General features: G+C 42.4%; 1 protein-coding gene across 1 annotated transcript in view; it reads left to right on the top strand.

The window, feature by feature from the left end:
• PPP2R3A (protein phosphatase 2 regulatory subunit B''alpha) overlaps positions 1-12,075 on the top strand; it is a 38,093-nt gene extending 26,018 nt beyond the window's left edge. The window contains exons 6-12 of the mRNA XM_080622974.1: positions 2,228-2,314; positions 5,034-5,190; positions 7,016-7,064; positions 7,643-7,732; positions 8,726-8,901; positions 9,405-9,523; positions 11,917-12,075. Of these exons, the coding sequence (XP_080479100.1) occupies positions 2,228-2,314; positions 5,034-5,190; positions 7,016-7,064; positions 7,643-7,732; positions 8,726-8,901; positions 9,405-9,523; positions 11,917-12,027 (789 nt within the window). The 3' untranslated portion in view covers positions 12,028-12,075. The remainder of the gene's footprint in view (positions 1-2,227; positions 2,315-5,033; positions 5,191-7,015; positions 7,065-7,642; positions 7,733-8,725; positions 8,902-9,404; positions 9,524-11,916) is intronic.
• Positions 12,076-17,769: the final 5,694 nt, after the last annotated feature.

Here is a 17,769-nt window from a genome sequence, read left to right as displayed (position 1 = left end):
CTGTGTTCTAGGATGTCTTCCAAATGCTTTTTTTGACAGCTTAGTTTTCACAACTTGAAGAGAGGTATTGACATTTTTCTACTGAAATATACACTATGTACTAGCTGTTGAAACTGGACCATTATTTGAATAATAAAGCGTGCAATGAGTGAGTAAAAGATGAAAGAAGATTCTGTTTTACCTCTGAATGCTTTATCACTAAGTGAGGACAGAGCAGCTGAAACATCTGTATGAATATGATCTGATAGAGAAATTGTTTCTTAGATGTCATAAACAGAGATATTTTGTCTTTCCTGAAGGCAGAGGAAAAAAAAAAATGCTGGTTAGGTGTCCTTTTTCTGATTCTTGGGATTGTTATTTTTGAGTCCTTGAAATGGTGTGAAAATGATGTATCTTGAGGAATAGCTGCAGCATTGTCAGGTGTGATAATATGAGATGAGACGCATTTCAGTCTTGGGGATCTTGTGCAATCTGGAAGTAAAGGCCTAACAAAGTACAACAATGTAGTACAGAATGGCAGGGACTGCCACAGGCATTCAAAAAGAAACGAGCATACAGGTTTTTTCATTGTGCTTAAGACCAGAAAAGATCATAGTGATTACCTAGTCTGACCTCTTGCATTACACAGGCCATACAACATTACTCAATGACTCCTATAGTTAGGTTTGCCTGTTTGTTTTTAACTAAATTGATACCTAACTCCATAAAGGCATTCATCTTTGAAGTCTGGAGTGATAGTCTGCAGCGTTTCCTTAGGAGTGGTCCCAGTGGTTAATCAGAGGCAGTGTAAAAGTAATACACTCTTATCTGTCTGAATTAGGCTGATCTCAGCTTCTAGGTATATATTTTGTGAGACCAAAAGTCCTCTTGCTAACCCGTATCTCCACATGTAGGCTTTCAAGGACCAGGATAGTTACCAATAGGTGTCATGTTCATCTAATTTGAATTTATTAGTTCTCTCTCTTGAGGATATATTTTAAGTCCTGAAATCATTCTTATTGCTTTCAAAAATTATTTGTGCTCATCAGCATTTACTGGCTTACTGATCTGTGTATCCCAAAGCAGACTGTTAGCAGCAATCTCATACTTGGTTCCAGATCCATTCTGGACTAAGAGCCAGCACTTGTGTGACTGAGTCAAAAGCATGACCCTTAAAAGGTGATTGCCTACTCAAAGCTAGTTGTAGCTATGAAACAAATCCATCCCATTTAATTTAACTGGCTTAATCTCTATAATGTCCGTATTGTTGTATAAAGTTAATTCGCATGTTGGAAAAGCATGCATTATTAAGGTTTATCAAGATTCTATAATAGTATGTCATCTTGATATTGAGACATCAAAGGCTTGTTTGTATTTGGTTTCATCAACAAGAACTCTATTCCATATCTTTCAGTGCTGATGGTGAAATTAATTATATTTCTAATTTTTCTTGTTGAGTAAATCATTGATTCCTCTGTTAAGTTTATTCTTGCATGTGCTTGCTTAATCACATGTTACTTTTTCCCCACTGTGATATTTTGGCAAGCTGGCAAAGAGTGGGCTATTCAGGATTCAGCTTACTTTCTTCTAGGTGCTTGGGAGTGTACTGTCTCTGACTATGAACTGTTTCTCTTGGGTTCTCATAAGTCTGTTTATTTCCTCCTATGCTTTTTACTTTCACCAGATCAGTGAAGGAGACAAATGAGGTTAACACCTTCCTAAGATAAATGCATAGAGATAATTCCTATTGCTTACTTTCAGTGGAGCCACAGAGAGGATGAGACATTGTTATAGACACAATAGGTCAGACATCAAGTGTGGCTTTCATTTACATGTCCTGTTTCCTCTTCAGAAGTCCTGATTTTTCTTTTCCTTGTACAGAGCACTCAGTTGAGATCCATGCAAACTACAGTGCCTAAAACCTGAAAAACTCTATTTCAAAGTGATTTGTCAGCACTTTAAACATATTTCCTGACATAAATAATGCATCTGCATGCTCAAAGGTGTGAACTAAGATCAGTGAAAATATTTGCAAAGTCAAAATGGATAATACTGTTTCAGAAGCCTGTTCCTTTCAGACTGCATGGGGAATTAAGGATAGTAGTAGCTACAAAAAAGATCACAAAATGATTTTCAGAAAGAATTCCCCTTAAGATGAGTGAATAAACAAAATAAAGTTTCTGCATTTATGTTCCCAAACTGGTATATTTCAGGAGTTGATTTCAAGAGCACTGTTCATGTGTTACAGGTTATACAGAGAATATTCTACACAGTCAATCGGTCCTGGTCTGGGAAGATCACTCTAACAGAGCTGAGGAAAAGCAACTTCTTGCAAGTATGTTGGTTTCTGCCTGAATAAGATACAGAATGCATCATACCTTAGCAAGGGAGCTGTGCCTGGGGTGCAGTGAGTAGGCCAAATGCTCAGTGCCATGAGATAGTTGAAGGTGGTGGAGGAATTCTGTCGGAGTTGCCGTGAGAGAAGACCAGACAGGCTGAGAGAGTTGGGCTTGTTCAGCCTGAAGAGAAGGCTCTGGGGAGACCTTATTGCAGCCTTCCAATACCTAAAGAGGCCTAGAAGAAATCTGGAGAGGGACTTCTTATAAGTGCATGTAGTGACAGGACATAGAGGAGTGGCTTTAAAGTGACAGAGAGGAGATTTAGATTAGATACTGGGAAGAAGTTTTTCCCTGTGACGGTGGTGAGGCACTGGCACTGGTTGCCCAGAGAAGCTGTGGCTGCCCCATTCCTGACAGTGTTCAAGGCCAGGTTGGACACAGGGGCTTGGAGCAACCTGGTCTAGCGGAAAGTGTCCCTGCCCGTGGCATGGGGATTGTAACTGGATGAGTTTTAAGGTCTCTTCCAACCCAACCCAGTCTGGGATTCTCTGACTGTGCACTTGATGGAAGGTCAGGGGTAACTGTGCACCCACCCTAAACCTACATCAGGCAGATTGGCTCTTGGATCCTGATCCAGCCAGAGAGGAAGGGAAGCAAGACGCAGCAGTGCACTATTTTTAAGTGGGTCATTGAGCAGCCAGGAATAGCTGCTAGATTGCCTACAGTAGGTGGTGGGTAGGACAGCCAATTTCCTGACTTCCAGCCAGCAGTCAGCCCACTTGACAGTTGGTCAGGTATGTTGTGCTGTGCAATTGCACATCATCTTAGGAGCAGATCTCCACTTCTGCAGTAGACTCCTTCATAAAAGTTAATAAATGAAGCTTGGTTCTTGTTACAATCGCTGCGATGTGTCATTTTGTTGGGCAGATGTTTCAGGATTTGGGTATCTGTTCCCTGTGTACTTTGCCCAAGAGAGTACCAGGTTAAAACTGTCTAAGGCTGCTGAAGTCCAGCCCAACCTAAAAGTCCTTAGGCTGAAAGGTTAAGGACTCAGCTAAAGCAGTGAGGCTTCCCTATTGCATCCTGTTCTCCCTTCCAGATATAGCATGCTGGCTTCCTCAAAAGCCTCAAGCATGAATTCACACTCCTCCTTTGAGACATCATCTGCCCCACTAATCACATCAGCTAATGAAGACATCAGTGCTCTCTTGAATTGTCTCATGCCAGTCCAAGCCCTCTGAAGCTAGTTCCTCCCTAGACCTTGCTACAAACAAATCTTCCCAACTTACCCTGTATCTTTATTCATTCATTTTGTCCCTTTATGCACTCTTCCCATTTTTCTCCTTGCATATCTACTCTTTCATCTCCTGCTGCAGTGAAGTTCAGCTAAAGGAACTTAATTTTGCTTGAGCAGCTCTTTGCTGTATGTGTAAATGGCATATTTTGGCCTGAGCTATGAAAGAAAAAAAAAAAACAAGCGTTATTGAAAAACCTCCCTAAGTGGTTATCATCTGCAGAGAAATAGACCAGTGAGGAATCTGAAGAGACTAGTGGGTGATTGATCAGAAGTTTTTAGACTTGAGAACCAGCAAGTTAGAACAGTACATGTGCTTGAAACTTCACTGAACCTTGTGGATAGCAGGTGAGGGTTTTGTTGAGACTCATTTGAGTTCCTTGAATGTCAAGATGACTGAAAGCTGATGTGGAACTATCAGTACCTACGTATAGCACAGCATCTGTTTTTCTGGTTATGGATAGAAGGGCCACTAAGCCTGCCTGCTTAGAGGCACAACTTCCTGGGATATTGCTCTTGTGCTGTGTTTCACCTCCTTCCTTCTGAGGGGCTGTGAGGGGAGGACAGACGTACAGCTCACTGGAGTCTGTTAGCTTTTACACATTCCTGCAGCCATAATTTATTAGACAGAAAAGGCAGTCTGGTATTCTCTGCGCTAGGAGAAGGGCAAGCAGGGAGCTGGCACTGGTAAACATACGATACCCTCATGAGAGGGAAGGGCAGACGATGATGTGAAGTGGGAATGAAACAAGGAAGTTGTCTCTAAATGTTTTCTAACAAGCCATGCTAATACATGTCATGGCTGGAAATCTGTCTAAGCTTCCCAGTTAAACCAGTCTAATTCCTGTCAGCTGCAGCCCAGGAAAATTAGTGTGGTTGGTTTGAGCTGCTTGGGATCCATCCCTCCTTCCCCAGTTCAGGCACAAGTCTGAAGCAAGACTTGATTTTGCCCTTTGGGAGCCAGGCAAGGATGTGTGATGTGTAAAGATGGATCTCAGTTCTTGTGGAGAACTGTGGACTTGCTGCTGTAAATGGCTCTGAAGAGTCTTTGGTGCAGGTTAGAAATGTTCCAAAAATAATGGATCCCAGCTGAGACAGCAGTTGTGTTATTTCTCTGCCTTACTTTTCGCTTTAGCTGAAAATTAGCAGAAATTGTTCACAGGAGTGGCAGAAATATGGTGCATATATACATATATATGTATATATATATACACACACTAACCAGGGTAACAAAGCCAGATGTTCTGTAAGTGCCTCTTAAGGAATGCAGCAGCAAAATCTCCTACAGGGGAGAAAGGCTGTATTTTTGGATTAGCTTTTGGAGCTGTGTTCACCCAACTTCCCCAGAGGTTGGAGGACTTCAGCTGCTGAACTGCCTCTTTGTCTAGGTTTAACTTCCCACTTTATTTGTACTCTTTCAGACGCTTGCTCTCTTGGAAGAAGAGGATGACATTAATCAGATCACAGATTATTTCTCCTATGAGCACTTCTATGTTATATACTGTAAATTCTGGGAGCTGGACACTGACCATGATCTTTACATCAGCCAGAAGGATCTGGCTAGGTACAGTGACCAAGGTATGCTGCCTGCAAGCCATAGTGGGATAAAGGGGATGGATGAAAATAGAATGTTCCCACTAAAGAGTAAAGCCTAGCTTTAATTTGGTTGATTTGATGCCTCAAAAAAAATCTAAATGGAGCCATCCATTTCTTACACAAATGCTGATTTACAGAGCCAGTTGTAGGGGCTTAGACACAGACATGCAGTACGCATTATTTTCTTCATGAGTAGCTAGAGAGGGAGTTTCTGTTCAGGTGTGGCCCACTGCTGGAAGAGGAAGCTAATACGATGTCTTGAAGCTTGCTTGTTATTTATTAGGGATTTTGCTGGAACTTGGAAGTAGGGACAAGGACAAACTCATATGAACTTCAAAGACTGCTGAAGTGCAGTCTCATTATGCATGAGAAATATTCCAGAGTCCAGTGAAGCTGTTAAGACTTTAGGATATAATGTCTTGGACAAGAGCTTGAGCTGTTGGCCAGCATTCTTAATGCTGAAGACAAAGCTTTCATGGATTCTTTTTGTGGTAGCTGCATTTTTTGGGTAAGTAGGTCTAGGACAGAGAATTAGATTTGGAAAAATTAGTTGTTTGGACATGTCACTGGCGGTGGCAGGAAAGGTGAAGCATGTGGTAATCTGTTGTAGTATGTAGGGCTGCAGGGAGCTGGGGGTGTGACAAGTTGTAAGGCATTGCTGGAGCTCTGGGATGGGGACACTTTGTACAAGCCAAGATCGTAGTGGGCTGAAGTAAGAAAGAAGTAAAGGGATATGAGAATGGCAAGTTGTAGGGGTGTGCGTGTGTCAGAGTGGTGTGGTGGCCTGCGTGTTCTGAGTGCAGATATTTATGGGAAGGCCATGGAGGTTCTGGGTGAGTATGGCAGTCACAGGAGTCAGGAGCATTGGTAATAGGACTGGATGGGGCAAGGATGGACCTGACTTAGGGTAAGTAATATGGGAGACTTGGTCCCTGCTGGGAGGGTGGAGCGTGGGAATGAAGTATTTGTTGCACAGGAAGCTTGAGAGCACTGTGCTCTGGGAAGCTGAAGACAGAAGGGGTGCTGTGGGCAGAGTGAAGGGGAGAAGCCATCAATTCAATGCTACAGCAGCCTGTCATCATTATACCAAGGGGGTATGAAGGGTGGTACAGGTTGGGTCTGCCTGGCTGGTGTGTCAGAAGTGTTCCAGGACTAGAGGACTGATGGAGAATGTGTACAAGGAGCTAAGGTAGGGGTCTAAAGAAAGGGTGTCAGCAGTCTAGGAGGGTAAGGTCAGTGCTCAAGACTTTTACTTGCTGCTTGGCTGGTGTGTCTCTGACGTAACAATCTATAGCACACATTTCCTGAATGGCAAAGCCTTCCCATTCACCTAAAACTATGCTTGGTTTCCGTTGTGCTTCCCTGCAGCAGAAGTGCCACAGCGTGTGCTCTGTGAAGAAGTGTTTTGTAGGGATTTAATGTGTGGTTTTTGCTTGATAACTGAACTTCTTTTGCAATACACAGTGAAATAGTCTCCTTCCATCAGCAGGATTTGCTTATGTGACAAATCCTACTGCAGCAAAGTAGGAGTAACAACACTGCCCATGTCCAAGAATTGGGACAACACAGTTGCTGTATCTGTGGGAAGATACAGTGTTTGGGAGGATACAAAGGCAGATACACTGCAAGAGTTATCTTTGGTTTTTACAAAATGCTGATAAAAAGAGACCATGAAATGGTTAGACAGTGTAGATAGAGCATTCTTTTAGTAGTGGGAAATGGCTTTGTGTAGATTCAGCATAAACAACTGACTTAGTTATTCCTGTGACCTGTAGCTTCATTTTCTCCATGTTTTCTTTGTTTCCAGCTTTATCAAACAGGATTATTGAGCGAATATTCAGCGGTGCTGTGGTGAGGTGAGGAGTAGCATACTGGCTGGGGATGGAAGCAAAGGGAATTTCTGTCAGGCTGATTAGAAATGCAGGATACCCTCAGAAATCCCACTGATCAGTATGGTTTCCAGCATGATGCTGCAGCTGCCTGAAAATGGAGTGAGACTTCTGAGTGTCTTAAGTACAAAAATCCCATAGGATGACTACCTATAGACCTCATTGTAGAATAAGCTGGGCATAGCTGGAAGGAACATGGAAGTACTGTGTGTTTGTGCCCTGCAGTGGCACAGGGATAGCTGGAGAGCCCTGCTTTAAAGTCCTTGAAAACTAAAGAGCCCAGCACTTGTTGTGAGAGGGGATGTGGTAGATGAGCCTCAGCTCTGCAGTGACAGCAAGGCAGCAAGTGCTGTGCCTGAGGGGAAGCACACAAAAGATGGGTGCTGCAGAGGGCATGAAGTACAGGCTAAATGGGTGACCATGCCCCATTTTCTCTTGTCAATGATTTGGGGCCTTTGAAAAATGTGTTTGATAACATCCTGAGTATTTAGGAGCCTGGTGGTTTGGTTTTTTCTGTTTATTATTTTTCTTCATGTATCTTTCAGAGGCAATGAAGTTCAAAAGGAAGGCCGTATGAGTTACGCTGATTTTGTGTGGCTCCTGATTTCGGAGGAAGACAAAAGGAGTGCTACAAGGTCTGACTGATTTCTGTGTCTTAGTAAAAGCATTGATATGAGCAGATAAGAGTATAGGAAACTTCTGTGACCTACTGCTTTCTACAAGAGATGGCAGCTTGGGTTCCAGTGATTTTAGGAAGAAAGCAACTTACTGTCAATGTTTGATCAAATAATTTGCCTTTCTCTCAGAGAAATTGTGTAGAAACAGAGTTTTCTTGTAATGTTAAAGTGCCTTAGTAGTCGTTAATCCCTTTGGTCACTCCATGCCATGAAACACTGGCTTTGAGAATAAACCCATGATATGTTTGCAGCGGATGGGCATGTTCCCTTCGTGTATGTAGTAAATGTGTAAAAAGGGTTTGTAGGAAAACTTCGCTGTGTCGCTTTGTAGAACCTGCCTGTGTACGTGGTTTGTACAGCCACTGGGAGACTTGTGCAGAGCTGAACTAGATCTGCGTGTGATTATGACAGGGATTTTTATGAGTGAAAATGAGAAGACAACTTATAAATGTTGGACTATCCAGAGGTGAAGGGAGGATGTAGCATGCAGCTGCCTCAAAGCATTGCCTTCTGTGTGAAGGAGTAGAGAAAATAAGCACATACCATGCCTGCCTCATCACTCACCAGGGTCACTTGGGGACAACCAGTGTCCTGGGTTTAGAGTTGGTTATATTTGGCCAACTTTTGCTGCTGAATCAGACAGGACACCCAAACCCACATGAGCCACTTGAGCTGCAGCACAGTGGACACTTGCTACAGCTACCAGGTGAAATATGTCATGAACATGGCTGTGCTCACAAGCTGCCTAGGAGGTTAACAAGAGATGCTCTTGAGTGTTGGTCTGTGTCTCAATTCTTTCCGTAGGGTATTTTCATACCTGGTTTTATGCCATCCTTTGTGCAGAAGAGGATTAGAGTATAAGAAAAGGGGAATGTGCATTCCTGCAATCTCTGCTGTACAGATTTCCTAGTGCAGTGCTGTGCTTTCACTAGCCTTGTCTCTATTTCCTAGCATTGAGTACTGGTTTCGGTGCATGGACCTGGATGGGGATGGAGTGCTCTCCATGTATGAACTGGAGTACTTTTATGAGGAGCAGTGTGAGCGAATGGAAGTGATGGGCATAGAACCACTGCCATTTCATGACTTGCTGTGTCAGATGCTTGATCTTGTTAAGCCAGAGAGGGAAGGTAAGTCCTGTTTAATGGGAGTTTCCATCCTCTTTGATCTGTGGTGAATTGAGAAAGAAACGTCACTGTGAAATCCATCTGTAAGTGCGAGAATCACAGGGCCGAAATTACTGCACAAGGTCAAAGCCTGAACACTGGCTACTATCCCATGTTATGCATCAAGAGGTTTGAAATACTGAAACAAGAGACCTTGTGAATTAACTTGCTGGAACTGGAGCTACAAGTCTTGTATATTGCAGCTGTGGGATGTGCTGACAGCCTAGATTATGAAACTGGACCATCCCCATTCACATTTTTTCATATTTCTCATGAATGTAAGCCTAATAAACGTTCACATTTGTTGAATAATGTTAAAATCCTTTACTGACTTGGGAAGAAATGTTGTAATATTGTAGCATATTGGTGGTATAATTAAAAGTTTTATGAGACTTACAAGGAACAGGTCCAGTCTCTCACTAAATAACAACTCAGTAGCACAATAATGTGGGGTTTTTTGTCTGTAGGAAGAGTAACCCTGCGAGACTTGAAGAGGTGCAGAATGGCTCATGTATTCTACAACACCTTCTTCAATTTAGAGAAGTATCTGGACAATGAACAGAGGGATCCCTTTGCAGTGCAAAAGGTATAAATCAGCTTTATTTCTAAATATAGATTTCTAAAAAATTCCCATATCTGGAATGCTACTGGACGTAAGGGAAAATCCAGCTTAATATAAGAATACTTTTTCCACAAGCAGACCTGTCAGACACTGGAACAGGTTGCCCAGAGAGGTTGTGCAGCTTTCATTCTGAGGTTTTCAACATAACGACTGGACAAAGCCTTGAACCCCCTGATGTGATCTCATAGCAAATCCTGATTTGAGCAGAGGCTGGGACTAGACACCTCCTGGTTCTCATCCAACACAAGTTATACTACTACATAAATACATTATATATGTATATGTTGTAGTATATATATTATTTATATTACTTGTATAGTAGTAATACAAGTTATACTACTATATATATAGTTTTATACTACATATGTACATATATATATGTGTGTACATATATATATATGTAGTTATACTACTATAGTTCTGTGATTTGGTTACAATCACTGATCCTACTACACCAGCACTAACAGTGCAGTGTGTAATTCTAGAGCGAATGACCAGAGTCTGCTGAGTTGCATTGATTCAATTCAGAGCAGGGTGGGTTCAGCTGCACTGGGAGGGAACCTGGTTCACTCAGTTTGGAAAGGAGCTGTGAGATTCAGAACTTTTGAGATCTCATTTGTCTCTTCCCATCTCCCCTACACAGCTGTAGGCTACGTGTGAAGTTCATTAAACATCTGGGCTGGTGCCTGATCCTTAACACAGCACTAGCAATTTTCTCATAGCTTAAGCAGAACGGAAGAGACAGACCTTCTTTACAACACAGGGGCTGAGGCAGGTGGGATGCCAGCTTCATGATTGGGTCACACATGTGGCAGACTAGACAGAAGCTTTGGATGTTGCAGATTGTGCCTGGGTGCAGTTATTCATCATCCTCTCATCCCAACCAGAAAAAATACAGGAGGAGATTGTGGCTGTTGTATTTTGAGGTTGTTGCTCACCACTGTGGGATGTTCAGAGACCTGAGTTTTGTCAGCTGTTGGTGTAAAGTCCCTCATTTCTGGCTCCCCTTGCACATCCAGTGAAACCAGATGTGACTACAGCTTAGAGACTATCTCCCAGAAGCCTCTTATCTGGTCAAAGTACAGTAAAGTGAAGGGGGTGCCAAAATCAACTCTGGTTCCCTCCCAGCTGTTCCCATGTAATCTGTAAGAACTTTTGTGGTTCCATGATTCAAGGCTTAAATGTATCTCAGGCCAGAACCACCCTCTTTGTTTGTTTGTTTGCTTGCTTGCTTGCTTAAACTGAATCATCGTAAGAGCAGTCAAGTGGGCTCTGGAGGATAACTTATTTTCCCCGTCCTATAGTAAATGGCAGAGAGACAGATGTTTATAATGATGTTGCTCTGATACCTTCTCACAAATTTAGTGTCCTGGTTTAGCCCCAGCTGGGAGCTCAGCCCCACACAGCTGCTCATTCACTCTGCCCCAGTGTGATAGGGGAAGAGAATCAGAAGAGATAAAATGAGAAAACTCATGAGCTGAGATAAAGACAGGTTAATAGATAATCCAAAAGCCACACATGCAAGCAAAGCATACCAAGACAGGAAATTTATTCACTATTTCCAGTGGTCAGGCAGGTGTTCAGCCATCTCCAGGAAGGCAAAGCTCCATCATGCCTAACAGTTACTTGGGAAGACAAGCACGACCACTCCACATGTTCCCCCTTCCTCCTTCTCCCCCCAGCTTTATATGCTGAGCACAATCTCATATGGTATGGAATATCCCTTGGGTCAGTTGAGGTCAGCTGTCCTGGCTGTATCCTCTCCCAGCTTCGTGTTGGGATGGTGTGAGGAGCAGAAAAGGCCTGGGTTCTGTGTCAGCACTGATTAGCAGTAATCAAAACATCCCTGAATTACCAGCACTGTTTTCATCACAAATCCAAAACATAGTCTCATACTAGCTCCCGTGAAAATGAACTCCATCCCAGCCAAAACCAGGATACTTAGCAAATTGTGAAAATTTCCTCAAAACACCAGTTAAAATTGACATTTAATTAAAGATTTTAAATCACTAAGTTCTTTAACCAGTTACAAAGTGCACAGATGCAGGGCTTGCTGTGCTGGAGCAAAAAAATGTGTGGCTCTTCGTGTTCAGCATTTCTGAAATGAAGTAGGCTGTTTGTTGGCAGCTCAGGTCAGCTTTATTGACTAAGCAGTGTATTTTTTTCATAGTCATTTATGGGCAGATGTTAAAATTAAGATAACTTTAAGATAATTGTGAATCTTTCAGTTATAGGCAATTTTTGATTAGCTGTTTCTATATAGTTGCTTACTGTTCCTAGCATTGCCGTTTGGAGTAGGTCTAAACATGTGAAAGAGCTGTATGGATGTAGTGTGCTTGACTGTCTGATTTCTTTAGGACATTGAAAATGATGGCCCTGAACCCTCTGACTGGGACAGATATGCTGCTGAAGAGTATGAGATTCTTGTGGCTGAAGAGTCTGGGAATGAACAGTTGCAAGAAGGGTAAGCACAGGCATTGCTCTGCCCTTCAGATGCACTCCTTGGCTCCAGCTGAGGGTTAGTAGTTTGTGGATGCCATTTTTAACAGAGGTTTAGTGGAATTCTCATTTGAACTCAACACTGGAGCATGTGAAGCCTGAAACAGTGGCTCCAAAAGGCAGTATTGGTGAGGTTGTCACAATGGGCTGCTTTGTGGGCAGCCATTTGAATCAGCTGCACACGCTGCAGTAATGAAGAAGCTGGGAAAAAGGACAAAACCTTTTTCTTTTGGCAACCATACAAATAAAGCAATCAAATTACTTTGGCTGGTCTTGGCCATGCATTGACCATGTCACACTACCATAGATTAGAAGCTGGAGCTCTGTTACATTAGTTATACCAAGCAGAGATTTTCTTTAGTCAAGTAATTTTACTTTTGTCAAACTCCATGCCTGTCAGCTTGTGCTCTTAGCTGTGTTTCAACATTTTAATTAACAAAATATGTTTGTTAAAATATTTACTTTAAAATACTGATGGTTTCTGCAGTAACTACAGACTTTTTTGCAGCCTTCTATAAAATTATGGACAGATACTCCAGCTATCTTTAGAGTTAATGAATTTAGACAGAGCAGTTGCTCTATAACCTCTCTGTGTACAAGGGCTTCCTGCAGAGGCTTTTGATGGAGACTCAGTACAATTGTCTTTTTGAGTTGCATTTGTGTTATATTCTGGACAATATTTCTCTAAAGTCTCAAGGTTAATATAACAAACATCCAAAGAATGCTTACCCCATGTTAATCTTGCATGATTCAGGATTTCATCCATTCTTGAACAGTATTTGCTGAGTAATTAAAGTAAGAGTACTGAGAAGATTGCATACTTGTCAAATTTCCCCCATTGAAAACTGCTTGGGCTAACAGTAGCACCTACTAATTAGCCACAAAGATTTGCAATGCTATTGAGAGCAGTGTTTCCCTTTCTCCCTATGATGTGCATCCAAACAGCTATGGCCTGTTCCCTCATCTCGTTTGAGCAGCCTTGCCTTTTTGTGGCCTTCACAATGGAAGATGGGGTAACATGGATGGAAGATAAAATTGCTGTATTCCCTGCAGCTGCTTTGCAACGCTTGTGTCCTCAGCACAGGAAAGAAACAGGAATCTGCCATAAGAGCTTTGAAGGATCATGAATCCCCAAACTCACCAAAACCAGAGGAAAAGTGACACGTGATGTCAGATATTTGAAGTCTGTCTGAAACAGCCCTGTGTCTTCCTGTAAAGAGCATGTCAGCAACCTTGCTGCTTGCTTTTAAGAGCCACTGGAAAGCTCTGTAGTCATGGCAGCAGGATTAGATCTCATTTGTGGAGCATAGCAACAGACCACACAGGAAAAAAGGATCGGAAAAAGAAAAACAAAAGAACTGGATGCCCAGACAAATTTGCCAGAAACAGGCATTGAGTTTTTACACATACGTTATTTCTGCTGTCTTTTGAGGATGACAGAAGCAGGGAGTGGGGACAAAACCAAGACAATTTATGAGCTCTATGATACCAGAAGATTAGCTGACAAAATAAGAAAACTGATATTTGTCTTATTATTTGTCTTAACATTTGAAAATAGCCATCATTGAGCAATCACAGATGAATTCGTGTGTACCACATTTGTGACATAGGCCTGTTCGTAGTTCCTACAGATGGAAAGTTCTAAACCCAGTCAGTGTCTGTCTGGCTGTCTGCAGGCTTGCCCATGTGTGAGCACTGGTCCTGGAAGAGGAATCTCATCAAGACATAGTGGATACTCAGTGACTTCAAGGGTGCTGTGACTCTGTTGAGAGCTGCAGTCACCAAAAATAAGATGAGAAAGGTGTGGTCTTGCTCAAGACAATAATGAAGCATCATGTTCCACTGGAAGCTTAAGCTCATCTGAACACTTCTCAGCCATGCTCTGCTTTATACATCTGTGCATGAGATTCAATGAAGAGAGTCTGTTCCCTGGTGAGTGTACACACACATTGTTTGAAGGCAGAACCAATAGCTGAAGCTGACCAACACAAGCTTTTTGTGCAGATATAAGCATTTGTTTTGCAGAAGTCCTTTTTTGCAGTCCAGGCTATGGCCTGCCTAGCAGAAGTGGGCACTGTTTTGTTCACTGTTCCAGAAACCAGTTTCAACCAGCTGATGTACATGGAAAACACAGTTGATTTCATGGAAAGAGATCTTTCTCCATAGGAAGAGAAATAAGGAGGCAGAGGCCCTCTTATATCAGCTGCTGGTAGGAGAGAATCCCCTTCACCTGAGCCAACAAGGAGCCGGGGCACACAACAGAGCAACTCTGCTCCAAGGCAGGACAAAGACATAGAAGCAGATAAATCTAAATAAGGTTTAGGCAGCTCAGACCATTTTTCTTGCCTCGCTGATGGCTCAGTTGCTTTCATGAACCTGGCAGTATAAGGGAAAGGGGGGAGAAGCACATCACTGAACCACTCAGTGGCAAAATGTGTGCTTGCTGGAAAGATGGACAAAGAATTTCCTGGAGTATTTTGCTTTCTCTGAACAAGCTAGAGTTGCCATGGCTGAGTGTTGAGGAACGGGTGTTTAATCTACACGAGCCCATATTTGTATTTACGGGACTGTGACATTTTTAAACTGGCCTGGAAGGAGAGAAGGTGACTGTCTTTAGTGATAATCTTGTGGAAAAGCTGTCCCTTGGATGCTTCTTGGCCATAAAGGTGGGATTTTTTCAAAGATGGGAAAGGTAGGCATTGCTGAGACTTAAGGAACAAAAGAGTGAAGTGGAAAGGCAACTAACTTGGGAAAGGACAATGGGAAGCCCCTTTTAATGCAGACATGAGAAGGTTTAGTCTAGAAGCAAAAGGCACTGGAAAAAAATAGTAGAATGGAGCTCCAAGGGCTGGTGAATGTGCAAGATAAACAATACAGGACAGAGGTCATATTTCACATATAGAAGGAAGACAGCTGACAGAAGTTGGTGAGACTGAAGGAAAAGGGGACACAGCAGGAACATCCCTAAGAACAGTGTTCAGATGGAAATAGAGGTTTCCCTCAGCTGTATCATCTTTAACCAGGGAGACATTAGAGAAACCAAGGCACAGAGAGACAGTCCCTTCCCAGGTGGGGGTGCAGGAGGCAAAGCCACGCCAGCTCCCAGCAGGTACCACGGAAGCAAGAAGCATGCACATTGTGTACTGACAATCTTTACATGCATGATCAGAACAGTTACTGGTGTAGGATCCAGACTGTTCTTTCTCCCACTTATGCAAGAATCCAGAAGGTGGCAGAATTAGTAAGCAGGTGCTTTCCTTTATAGAAGAGATAACAGTGTTGTCCAGGAAGATCTCTGCTGTTTGTCTCTTTCTCACACAGGGATCACCAGACTATAGCACAGAATCCTCCCCACAGCAGGACATACATACTGACAGGCACCTGAGGATTTGCTCTGCCTGCATCTGGGTTACTGAAGGGAAGAGCAGCACAAAAAGTGGTATACAGCTCTTTCTTGGCATCATCCATGCTGGGGTATCAGAGGAGTTAACCTTTGTGCAGCACAGATTACCATGAAGAAACTAGAGTTATTCCTGTGCTTGCCATTGGAACATCTGCTGCAACATTTCCTTCATAAGCAGCATTGCTTTCAGAACGAAAGGAAGAATTTTAGTTTCTTGGGAGCCCTGAGAAACTTAACCTGTAGTGTGCTGAGACTGAGCACACTGAAAATGGTATTTCTCAGGAATAGGAATGGGATGAGAGACCTAAAGCAATATCCTCTGCTGCAGAGCACAGAACCCAGCCAGCCCGAATAAAGTAACTGGCTGGAGCTGAGGATTCACAGCCAAACCTCCTCAGACCATAAATGCTAAGGCCTGGATATTAAACTTGGAGTGAGAGAGGAACATAACAGAATGGCCACAATTGTTCATTTGTGGATGTCAAAACATACCCTAAGCCAGAAGATGTTTTGGAAACCAGGTGTTTCTGAGCAAGTCTGAGCAAGCCAAGTCTCCTCTAGGGCCTTGATGCGTGGCTGAACGACTTTATTTCTACCCTGAACTACTAATGCTACTTGTGAGCTACTGACAGTTGTTACTGAAACTGGATTCAAATTTTAGAATGCTGAACACCAGTGAAAAGTTGTTCCAGAATTTAGGAATGAGGATGGATGAGAGCACAAAGTCACGTCAGCTGTCAGAATACTGATTAATACCACACTGTTTTCAGTGTCTTGTTAACGTGGACAAGGATATATATATATATTGCATGCAACTGTGTTTTAGCCAGCTGGATTAGTAGCCGCTGAAATAACTTACCTGAAAACACTTCCAGCAAAACGCAGCTTTTAAAGACATACTTTTTATCTTTGCAGATCTTTTGAGGAAGACTATGACACAGATGAAGTCTTATCTCCCCGTGAAACTGGAGACAAGTCAGACAAACTAGTTGTTATCTCAGATCTCTCAGCATAGAGAAATGGAAGACATTTAATCAGTATCTTTCAAACTGGATAGTGTTCTGTCCTGAGACACTTAGGGATTTTTCTTAAGTCCGTCATTGGAGCAATGTGCTTTATTTTGTACACTGTAACTTGAGAACCCTTTTTATTTTCCTGTGTAATTGCAATAAGGTAATTTCTATAAAAAGGCTTTTTATAATGTGTATCATGCACGCTCATTAAAAATGGTGATTGCACCTTGTTTCATTTACATATAAATCCTGTTGTGTCCCCAGATGTGCAATAAATGCCAGCAACAAATGATTAACTGTAATAACTGCGTGCAACATCTACAGTGGTTGTTTCCCACTTCAGTCCTCTGCCGTTCTGTCCCCTTGACTTAACACCAGGAGTGACAGAAGAGCTGCCAAATTCACTTAGTTTAAATGTATGTCTAGAAACCTTTTAAAACCAAGTCACAATGAAGTTCTCTTTCTTTCTCAATGGCCTGGAAACCAAGGCAACACGCCTGCACGTGGGGAGAGGGAAGTCCCCTGGTGTGCTTTAAACCACAAGCTCTTAGAGTTGATATTGGACATACTTTACTTGTATGAATGTGTGGACAGGTAAAGCACTACATGATGTAATGTTTGTCTAAGAATCTGAGATACAGATAACATTTCTACATATTCTCCGGTGCCTAAGAGGATCTTCCTCAGGCCAATGTTTTGCCTCTGGAGAAGTATCTTGTAGCGTATTTACAAAACAAGATGTATGCTGCTCAGCTGGTGTGTTGAAACTGCCATGTCTTGTGTGCACCAGTTCCATCCATTCCCTGTGTTCTCCTCCTCTCCTGTATTGCTAACCTGTAGCCTTCTCCAAGAGCCTAAGCTGAGATAGATAGTGAAGAAAAAATCTAACCCTCATGTGCTATATTTCTGTCACCAGAGGGATCCTTCAACTAGTAAAAGAATTGGTCTGTAATACTTTTCACCCCTGTCTCACAGAGAAAACTAACTAATGATTTATTGCTTTAAGTGCAAAATTAACCTTACTTTCTCCATAGAATCACAACTGGTGGCTCTTGTAATAGCACATGCTCTGCTGCTGGAGATGTTTCTCCTTGCTGACTAGCAGCTGTCTGTGATTCAGCACAGAGGTGATTGTAACATATTCTTACCAGTTCTCAGTTTTAGCCATCATATACACACAAGCAGTATCTGGTACTTACCTTCTCCAGCTTGGTACAGGTTTCAGCTGTCATATTTTAACTGTCATAATTGTGCCCAAATATGTAATGCTTGGTTGGTGTGTATACACTGTATTT

This window comes from Psittacula echo (genome assembly GCF_963264785.1).
Source record: "Psittacula echo genome assembly, chromosome: 7".
Lineage (NCBI taxonomy): Eukaryota > Metazoa > Chordata > Aves > Psittaciformes > Psittacidae > Psittacula > Psittacula echo.
Note: the sequence above shows the minus strand (reverse complement) of the source record. Positions and strands in the feature narration are given on the sequence as shown.